This window comes from Polistes canadensis, unplaced genomic scaffold (genome assembly GCF_001313835.1).
Source record: "Polistes canadensis isolate GaletaPanama2010 unplaced genomic scaffold, ASM131383v1 scaffold_27, whole genome shotgun sequence".
In the NCBI taxonomy this organism is placed as follows: domain Eukaryota; kingdom Metazoa; phylum Arthropoda; class Insecta; order Hymenoptera; family Vespidae; genus Polistes; species Polistes canadensis.
Genome location: NW_014569574.1, coordinates 621,126 through 631,586, shown reverse-complemented (window position 1 = coordinate 631,586; position 10,461 = coordinate 621,126). Strand labels below are relative to the sequence as shown.

The following is a 10,461-nucleotide window of genomic DNA, read 5'->3' as shown; positions in this document are numbered from 1 at the left end:
TTTTTTTTTTTTTAAAGAAAAGATAAGACTTCTTGCTTTAGAGATTAAAAAAACGATATAAAAATAAAATTATAAATATTTAAATCCGTTGTGGATAAATTATCGAGCAAAATATTATTGAATTAATTGTCATCGGAGGAATCGAGGCTCCCATTGATTTCATGACAAATAGGTACATTGTTAATACGCCAATGATATGGTGAAGACAAAGATGATGCCGTTAATGAATTAGGAACGCTCCCGATAATTTCTTGTCCACGATGAAAGATCCCTGAGGACCTAGTGGAGCGCTATACTATCGGTGAATATTTAGGATCCGGTAGGACGTAAGCTTCGTTTTCAGCGTCACCATTAGCATTGGTCATTTCATTATTGCTGGACTGGGTAGGTGGTTGTTGATGTTGTTGGGTATGCTGCGTATGCTGCGTATGTTGCTGGGAATGCTGCGGCGTATGCTGCTGGGTAAGTTGTTGAGTATGTTGCTGGGGATGTTGTGTATGCTGTTGGTGATGGTGTTGGGGATGCTGCTGATGTTGAGGATGATGCTGAGGATGCTGCTGAGTGGTTAGATGTGATAACGGTGAGCTAACAGCCACATTATGGTGATACTGTGCATGATGATAGTTACCCTGTGGACTAGGATGCATGTGCGATATTTGAGTTTGATAATAATCGCTGGTAGCGTACGCATTCGAGTAGGCATTGTAAGTCTGCGCTGGATAAACCGGATTCGGATTCACGGATGCGGGCGTAGCAGAACTCCACGCAAAACTATAATCAGTGTGGTGTATTTGGTTAATCGGTAGAGGATAGGCCGATGGTGGCAGTTGACTCGATCCAGGTGTCAGCGGAGGAGAAGGTGTCGTAAGAGCACTATTAGCACCACTGCCACCGGTCGGAGTCAGACCAAGTCGAGGATAAGAAGAGCTCGTCGGTAACAAAGGTGAGTTAGAGTTTGGAGCTTCTCGGCCACGTGGCGGGGAAACGGGCGAGGAACGTCGGCTGGATTGCCTGGACGAATTTGTCGTCGCCACCATTTTACCGTTTTGATTAACATTGCTCTGCGCTTGATTAGCTCTCGGCGAGGAACCCTTAGGTGAATTTTGTTGTTGCTGCTGTTGTTGATGCTGCTGCTGCTGCTGTTGCTGTATTTGTTGTCTACATTTCGCTCGACGATTTTTGAACCATACCTGCAAAATAGAGTAAGAAAAGAAAGATTTTTTTTAAAAGACTTCGAAATAAAATACATCCAAAGAGATTGGAGGATTCCCTCTCTTTGAAAAGGACCCTTTTTTCTTCTACGGTAGAAGACGGAGGATGATTTTCGTACCAAGAAAAGAAGATGGAAACGAGCCTGGAACGCTTCGTATTTGGTGAACGCGAGGGTAGACGACGAATGGGGAGTTAATCGGCGCAATGGGAAAGTAATCGCGGGCGGACGGGCGTAACATTTCATTAAATCGCAACAATAACAGGGATTCGAGAAGGGGGCCAGCACTCTCTTGTCCTCCGCATGTATCTCTTTCTCTCTCTCTCTCTCTCATTCTTTCTTACTTATACTAACTCGCGTAGGAGCATCATCCCCTGGGATCTTTCGTCGTTTGCCGGCACGCATGCGCGAATCAAAGCCCGAATCGTGCGAGCAAGGGGTGTTTTCAACCCCCGTGGCGAGATCGAATGGTTCTAGATATGTACACCTATCTCCTGAATGTACGCTCTCACAACGGTGTGTATGTATATATATTGTAGTACTGGGAATCTATGTACGCATGTATATGTGTGACGTGACTACTACAACAACAAACAAACCGAGTACGTACAAATATATGTGTATACGTGTACGCCCTCGGAAAAGTGTACTCCCGTTCGACCAGGAACGATCCTCGAAAGTAGGGTTGGTTTCAGAATTGTTGAGAGAGAAAGAGAGGGTAGGTGGGACAAAAAGCATCCCCTAGCAGGCCGCAAATTCTGTCTATCTCTCTTCTTTTCTATCGCGTCTCGCCATGGCCTGTTCTCTAATCCTAACACACAATGTGGCTAGGGGTGCGATCCTATGAATCTATGCCCGTGCCTTTAAAAACAGGACCCGTCATTATTGTTGTTATTATCGACGCTACTGTAACAGTTGTGTTCCACCAACTGCATACCGGATTTTAAAGGTGGAAACTTCGATGAGAAATAGATCGATTTGCGAGAATTTGCGTTTGTTGATAAAAATGAAGAAAAAAAAAAAAAAGAAAAAGAAAGAAAGAAAACAAAAAGTGTTTGACGAATTGCACGAATCCTACGAATTTTTCTCTTTCTTCTTTTTCTCGAGAAATTTATGACTGATCCTTCGCGCGCGATGAGTTTACGACTGTCAAAGTTGGGAAAAATGATCGCGCCTTTCAAAGTGAAAAGAGTCAAAGGGTCGAAAAAGGGGATACGGAGAAAAAGAGAGTGAGAGAGAGAGAGAGAGAGAGAGGCATTATCGGTCTATGTTTGCACAACGACACCCCCTTTCCAGAAGCTTGCTACCCCAACAAGCAACGGAAGGAGCAACGGTGGCATCCGGAGGATAGCCTGGAGCGACGATCGCACCACACGACACGCACCATCATCGTTTGCGTTCTCTACATATCTCTCTTTGTCTATTCGTATTGTGTGTGTATATTTGTGTGTGTACTCGCGTATCCACGTCCGAGGTGCAAATTGCACCACCATCTGGTTTATATCCAACGCGAAGGAAAATCAACTAACCGACCGACCCCATACGTCTACGGGGGTCAAGCAACTACGACGGCGACGACGACAACCAAGAGAGAGAGAGAGAGAGAGAGAGAGAGAGAGCGAAGGGGGACGCAGCTGCGTTAACACTCTGTTATGACAAATATATTTTCTTATTTGCACTTTTAATACCAACACCGATCGAAATCACCTACACGTATTATGCGATGGATCATTTTCCTTTCCTCCTATATATTTTCACCTCTGACATTTTCGATCATCCTTCATAGAATTTTACGAATTAATTGAAAATATTGAAAACGAATTAAAAAATAGTCGGAAGAAGAGCGACGTTCTTAATGCAGCTGCAATTCTCTCTCTTTCTCTCGTTCTCTATTTTTCATCGTTGGTTTCTTTTTATCCGTCCTGAGAGGAAGATTGAAATAAATAAAAAAACGTTGAAAAGAGAAAAAAAGAAAGAGAGAAAGAGAGATAGAAAAAGAATAGAAATGGAGGAAGAGGGGTTATAATCTAGGAACAAATCAAACTATGCTTCGCACATCGTATCCTTTTCTATATGCCCTATACGTCAGTAGTAGTTGCAGTAGTAATAGTAGTAGTAGCAGCAACAGCTATTCGGGTTGCATCAAAAAACCCTCCCCCACTGAGATCGAAAACTTTCAGAGACCCCTCCCATACGTGAATATTATTGGTACACGCCTAGAAAAGGTGATCATACTGTCTACGTTTCGTGTATGCCTATACGCCAACAAATTCTCCCACCCCCTTCCCCCTCACCCCTCCTCTAACTATTTCTCTACGTAGAATCGCGTGTTTCACGTACATATGTACAATACGTGCGAGTTGTCCCTTTTTGATCGGGAGCCCTCCATTCACGGAGGCTTAACTTCGTGTCGCGTGGAAACTAGCTCACCCGAATTTCCACGCTGTGTGATATGTGTGCGTGCATGCGTACGTGCCTGCGTGTGTTTCTACTTTTGTCCTATCTCTATCCTACGATATGGCGGCGACGAGAAACGTACTTACTCTCTCTCTCTCTCTCTCTCTAGTTTGTTTTTCACAAAACTATAAAAAATTAATTTCTCCCAAAGATTTATATAATTTTCCATTGATAATTATTTATTTAGAAATATATTTCCGAAAATTGTGATAATATTTCCGTCATTTTCTTTTACGGTTATATAAAAATCTTGTATAAAAATCAATAAATTCAAAACTAATAGTAAGAGATTTGAATCAAAATTATTAGTAAATTTTAATAATAAGCAATAACTTTGTTTGTTTCATAATGAAATCTATATAAATTGAATTCGATTTGATAACGTGTTCATTTTAATAGCGGGAATTTATAAGTTCCCGTTGTGATTTCGATTGGAAAGTCGATGTAAGTCGATCTGTTAGCACCCCGTCGTGGAATGGAGATGTTACGAGGACCGCAATAAAAGCGTCAACGAGCTCTTTGGCATAGCTGTCAATGTGTAGTAATGCCTTACTCTACTTTAGGACAATGGCGAAATGGAAGAACGTGGGACGCGACACCGCATTGTGTAAATACCTTAAATCTCGTCTGTGCTTGCCGGAGCACGCAGTGTTCTTCACTCCATTTCTTTTTTCTATTCTTTTTCGTGCAGACACCCTCTCTTCTAGTTTCCATTTTTCTCTCTTTCTCTTTCTCCTTCTCTCTCTCTCTCTCTCTTTCATTTCATCAACCGATCATTTGATTTCTTGCTTCCATTTCACTTAGCATTTTAACGATAATAACTTTGTGTTTGCACTAACGAAAATTCAATTAACAGGAACGTTAGATATCAGGAATTTTGGTTTTCTCTAAAGGATAGAATTTCCGATCCGTTCATCCGCCGAGACCAAAATGGCGTCCGCCCGATAAATAAAAACTACTCAATAATTACCTGTACTCTGGATTCAGGCAAGTTGATCTTAACGGCAACTTCCTCTCTCATAAAAATATCCGGATATCTAGTCTTCGAGAAGAGACCTTCCAGCACGTCCAATTGAGCACGCGTGAAGGTCGTTCTCTCGCGTCGTTGCTTGCGCTGATTCATACCTGAAATGCAGAAAATAAACCGAGGATTATAATCAAGAATAAATCATTGCCCCAAAACTTATCTTCTTTTTTAAATCGAGCGTTACGCATTACATATATTCCAACAGCAACGATGCAACGAAATCAAAATGGTGGAGAGAATATTACTTTGGATAGAAGAACAGAACAGAGGAGACGGAATCGACGAATTTCGTGGATAAGAAGGAATAAAACGAAAAAAAAAGAGGAAAAAAAGAGAAACGATCATCGACGTCGTTGGACGTAGCTACAGAGAAACACGGAGAGAAAGAGAAAGAGAAAGAGAACAAGAAAAAGAGAAAGAGAAAGAGAGAGAGAGAGAGAGAGAGAGAGATGAAGGAAAAGGGGGACGACATTTGTGGGGTGTGAGAGCGTTGCGAGGCCGCGATAGCGTAATTTTGAACAGCATCCTCCCTCCAAGCGGGCGTTCTGCCCTTCTCTTCCCTTCTCGCTATACCTTCCTTGTGCCATCGAGCCTCGCTTGGCTCGTTTCGGGACCCACGTAATCCGCTTACGAGGGGGTCACCGGGGAGAAGAGAACAGTGGAGAGAGGAGTAAAGGGGGCCCGCTGGGGTGGTGGAACGTCGACTACGAGGGGGTACACTCCTGTTCTCTCTCTCTCTCTCTCTTTCTCTCGCTACAGTATATATACAGCCATCGGGAGAAAGAGAGGTACCAAAGTCGCGACCATTTCTCTCTCTCTCTCTCTCTCTCTCTATTTCTTTTTTCTCCAGCTGCCTGCTCGACGATGACGACGAGGACTAGAGAGGAACATCTACGGACAACAACATGGATGCCGCAGTCAAAGAATACAACAACAAAAAAACAATAAACATCTGATGTCGTCGAGTTTGATCGTAAAGTTCGGTCGAGTTTTATCCGGTAGACTACAAAAGTTAACACACATTTATTTACTCGTTTATATAAATATATACCTACTCTCTTTCTCTCTACCTTGGTTAATGTATTTTTTGGAAATGGATTCCTTAGTTAAGGATTTATTATAAGACTTATTTTAAAAGTATACTGTGTGATTGTGAGTACTAGGATACCAAGAAAGTATTGAATAATAACAACGATTTCATTAGGAAGGTATTACAAAGCAAAAAAAAGAAGGAGCGGTCGTAGTGCTTTAAAGCATTGTTTGCTCGTTCGGCAACCGAAATATCTGTAAGTTGAATGTAACGTATTGGTACTTTTGACCGATGATGACGAGAGGAAGCAAAAGAGAAGGAAAAAGAGAGAGAGAGAGAGAGAGAGAGAGAGAAAGAGAGAGAGGGAGGGAAAAAGGAAAAAGATGACGATGCCTACGTGGTATCGGCTAACGAACTGGTCGAGTGGGCCTACCATTTGGTTACCGAACGAGATCTAACGAGTAGATTGCGCCGGTCACAATGTACAAATTCCACGGGTGCTTGGCTACCGTCGTTGCTCGTCACGAACGCGACACGCCTGCGATCACTTCGGATCTATGATTTCTATCTCTTGCTTGTACCAACTAAGATTCTCCATAGTGAAAGAGAGACAGAATTGGAGGAGGAGGAGCAACGAGGAAACAGCATGAAAGGAAAAGAAGAAGAAGAAGAGGAATAAAAAAGGAAAGGAAAGGAGAGGAAAGGAAAGGAAATAAAGAGAGACCGAGAGGAAGAACGATGAACGCGAAGGAAAAGAGGATGCTTGATTGTCAAGTGGGCGTTGGCTGCTACCGTTGACGATGGTCTTTGCCAGGCTACGAGTTGAACTCCCTATTGCGAATGACTCCTTCTTATCCTCGCTCGAAACAATAGAATTCTGATTATGGTCTTTCGTCGTGGCGAACAGTAGGACCGATTAGAATGTCCTTAGTTTTCAAAAAATTCATTCGTGAATTTAGATCGCGACGACCTTAATCACGGATCATTTTTGAAAGTTACAAATAAAGAGAGAGAGAGAGAGAAAGAGAGAGGGAGAGAGAGAGAGAGAGAGAGAGAGAGAGAAAATGTAAAGGGATTCGCTTCACTTAGGATATAAATGGTATAAATCGAATTGACGTCGATAAAAGAGTCCCGAGGACGATTTCGTTGGAAAGAGATAGCTTGCTAAGCAACCCTAATGTCTCGGCAAACACCCGCTGCGTCCAGGAGTATGATTCGATTTATTATCGTCCAAGTGCGAGAACGAGAAGGATCCTACCCGGGGGTTGGTATAAGGGTTGCTTTGGCTCATTGGGCCCACAACGAGATCAGTCGCGACCCTAATAGCAAATTCGTTTTCTGTTTATTGGATTCTTCTTTCCCTTCGTTGACTGTCGACGTCCTCCTCCTCCTCTTCCTCCTCCTCCTCCTCTACTTGCTCCCTCTCCTCCATCATCTTCATCCTAGTTGTCTCGTATTTCGTGGCACCCGAAGTGGGATGAAAGTCAATGGACCGCCAAGCGAAATTTCACGCTGATTTCTCGCGATAGCTGGGTATATCCTCTTTCGATGCAAATTATAAAACGATGTAAAAGTTTGCCTTAGTCTTTTCGAGGGTGCCAAGGCTATCGGTTTTCTAGGAAGGATTTCGTAATCGTCGGATAGACCAACAAAAAGGAAGACCAACAAAAACTGCTCTGATGATGATGATGATGATAATGATGAGTAGGACTAGACTCTCTTTCTTAGGTTAAATCTTGGTATTCATGGAAGAGAGAAGATTTGAAGAAAAGTGACGAGGCCAAAGCGAGGAGAGAAAATCGAAAATTAATTAAAAGCTAAAACGCGAGAAAGGAAAGAGAAAAAGAAGAACGAAAAAGATAGAAATAGAGAAAGAGAGAATGAGAATAGCAGTAGTAGTAGGGAAGATGGATTATTCAGGGTACCGTGGGATGACAGCACGTGGCTTGACGATAGCGAAAGAGAACGAGAAAGAGAAAGAGAGAAGCTTCCTAAAAGGCCATCAGCTATGAAAACATTTGGCCGACTTTACGTTTACATCCTGACCGGAACGGAATTGTAACTAAAAGGGAATCGATCGGGACACCCACTATCAACACCTGTAACATTTTACTTTTATATACACCATCCTGACTACCATAAAATCAAAGTACCGAAATTTACTTCAAACGATACTTCATTGTTTTCTATTCTATTGGAGTGTTCACGAAAAAAAGAAATGAAACTATGAACCTTTTGCATTACAACTATTTTTCCTATCTTATTTTGATTGATAATAATTTGATTTACGTTTGATGTCTCATTTATTCGCTTCCTGTTTTGAAAATAATATTTATTTTCTCTAACACAGATATATGTTTGATTAACTAATCAAAAAGAGAATAAATGATTAGATTGTAAGTAAAAATAATGTTTTATCTTTCCAGCAACGACCTTATAATGCGAAGGGTTAATAACGGGAAAGAAGAGATAGATGATCGTAAAATTAGCTTGGAAAAGTAGGAACGCGTGTGGCCTTCGTGTCTGGACGTCCTTACTCGATATAATCTAGCTGGGAGAGAAGCATAAGTAAGTAATAGAATACCAACACACATCCGGGACAAGCGAATATAATCGGATAAGTTTCGCATTACGCGTGTCCTCCTTGAAAGTGTCCTTTTCCAGCCAAACGTTCTACCATTTAATACATTCAAATATGTATAACCAACGTTAACGAACGTTTCACGAAAATTCCGTAAAACTAATTAGCCGTAACAAATGTAATATTTCGCAAATGAGAAATATGAGTCGCAAGTATCCAAGTGTGAAATAGAGTAAGAGAATAAGATAACTGGAACGAACGAGAAGTGTCTTCTTTTTAAGGGCGAGTGTCAATGTCGGTATACGTGACATTTCACTCAGCTTCGAGTGTTTATCCTGCAATTAGGATCCCGGATTTGTATTTGGATTCCGACCTCCACCTCCTCCTCCTTCTCCTTCTCATTCTTTCCGCCCCCAAACTCCAACCCCAAGCATCACCACCTCTGACTTTCTCTTTTTCTTTCTATCTCATCGTCGAAAGACTCGCAAGTCCACCTACTCAATTTGCCGGTGACACGCGCCGTCGGCGAGAAGAGAGCTCTTATGCTACTACCTCTTCCATTCTCCTCCTCCTCCTCTTCCTCCACGGTTTTTCTCCTCCTCGACGTTTTGCGGCCACTTCGAAAGGACGACGCGTGCACGTGCTAACGCCACGTGCCGCCACCCCTAAACCCGAGACCTAATTGACCGATCCAAATATTCCACCGATTTTACCAGTAAATCTTTCCACTTTTTTAATTCCCTTCGCCTCAATTTCATCTCATTTGAAAGTATTTCAAGTATAGTTTCCTAATTTTCACGAATTTCTACTCTTTCAAGTGGTGATATTATTATATGTTCTACGTGATATAAAAATCAGAAATTTTAACGGGATGTCGAATTAAAGGGGGATCTTAAAAGGACAGGCAATTTCTCTGTGACAACAAATAGTTGTCATCCAACGGGAAAAGACCGAGAGAGAGAGAGAGAAATAAAAAGACATGTGACAAGGCTCCCACGTAACACCCACCAAACTACCCTCCTAACGTTTACCCGATTTCGACTCCTTGTGTTCTTTCCTCTTTACCCCTTGAACTAACTTTCGTCGGAACGAAATCGTAACTAATTTACGAGTCGAATTGATTATATCTTTACAAGAATTTCTAATTATTCTTACGATAATTATCAAAATATGTTCGAAAATATGTTGACAAAATTGTAAATACGATTAAAAATCACGACAATGAAAATAATTAAATCGTAAGATACCACGGAATAATTTGTAGAATACTTTTTAGTATGTGGAAACGAAGATTTCCAATCATCTCAAATAACACTCACTCATCGAGCGATTGTTGGCTCGTTACTCTAACGTTTCAATATTCAGCCCTTCAGTCCCGTTTCGCCCCCTTTTTACATGCCTCGAGCTATCGTCGTACTTCCCAAAGTGAACGTCGGGTTCACGACCCTTATATATACGCGACTGCATAATAAAATAAACATTGATACTCGACGCCTACCCTACCCCATCCCTATACATCTTTTCTCCCAACGCTAAACATGAAATAGCCTTCTCACGTACACGCGTCTCAGTTGACGAATAGCGTTCCACTCTATTTCACGTCTCCGTTTCTTATTTTAAAAACACACACACACAAACAATCACACTTTTTGTCTTTCGAACATTAAAAACCAAATGAAACCCGTAACTATCAACTTTGATCAAAAATTCAATGACAACATTATATAATATGACAATGTATTTATACAAAAATAAACACATCGAATCATTTCCAAATCTATACGATCTTTTTTTTTCCAGATAAACCAACCAACTTACAAATACCAACTCGCGAATGTTCCAAACGATAAAAAAGTTAAGTGACTTGTGTTACCGCCAGTTATCATCTCTCTCTCTCCCTTATTCTCTTTACGTTTTTTATTTTTACTTTTCTTGAACTCTCTTTCCTTCCCTAAATCTTTTCTCTTTACACAAATACGCGAACGATCTAGCTTCTCTCTCTCTCTCTCTCTCTCTATTTCTCTTTAGCGTTTCTCTTTGGCGTCTCCGTCGTTCGTCGGCTTTTCGTGTAGCGGATACGCCTACACCGGATAGGCGGCTGGACGTAGGTACGTAGGGTCCTAACGGACAGATCCGTGATTCCATGGAAACCCACC

The 10,461-nt window shown here is 41.6% G+C and overlaps 1 protein-coding gene across 1 annotated transcript in view; it reads right to left on the bottom strand.

Annotated features, from left to right (window-relative positions):
• Positions 1-10,461, bottom strand: part of LOC106783850 (homeobox protein OTX1-like) — a gene marked incomplete at its 5' end in the record, with an annotated part of 45,476 nt that continues 35,015 nt past the window's right edge. Inside the window, 2 exons of the mRNA XM_014742765.1 lie at positions 1-1,190; positions 4,638-4,792. Coding sequence (XP_014598251.1) covers positions 291-1,190; positions 4,638-4,792 — 1,055 coding nt within the window. The remainder of the gene's footprint in view (positions 1,191-4,637; positions 4,793-10,461) is intronic.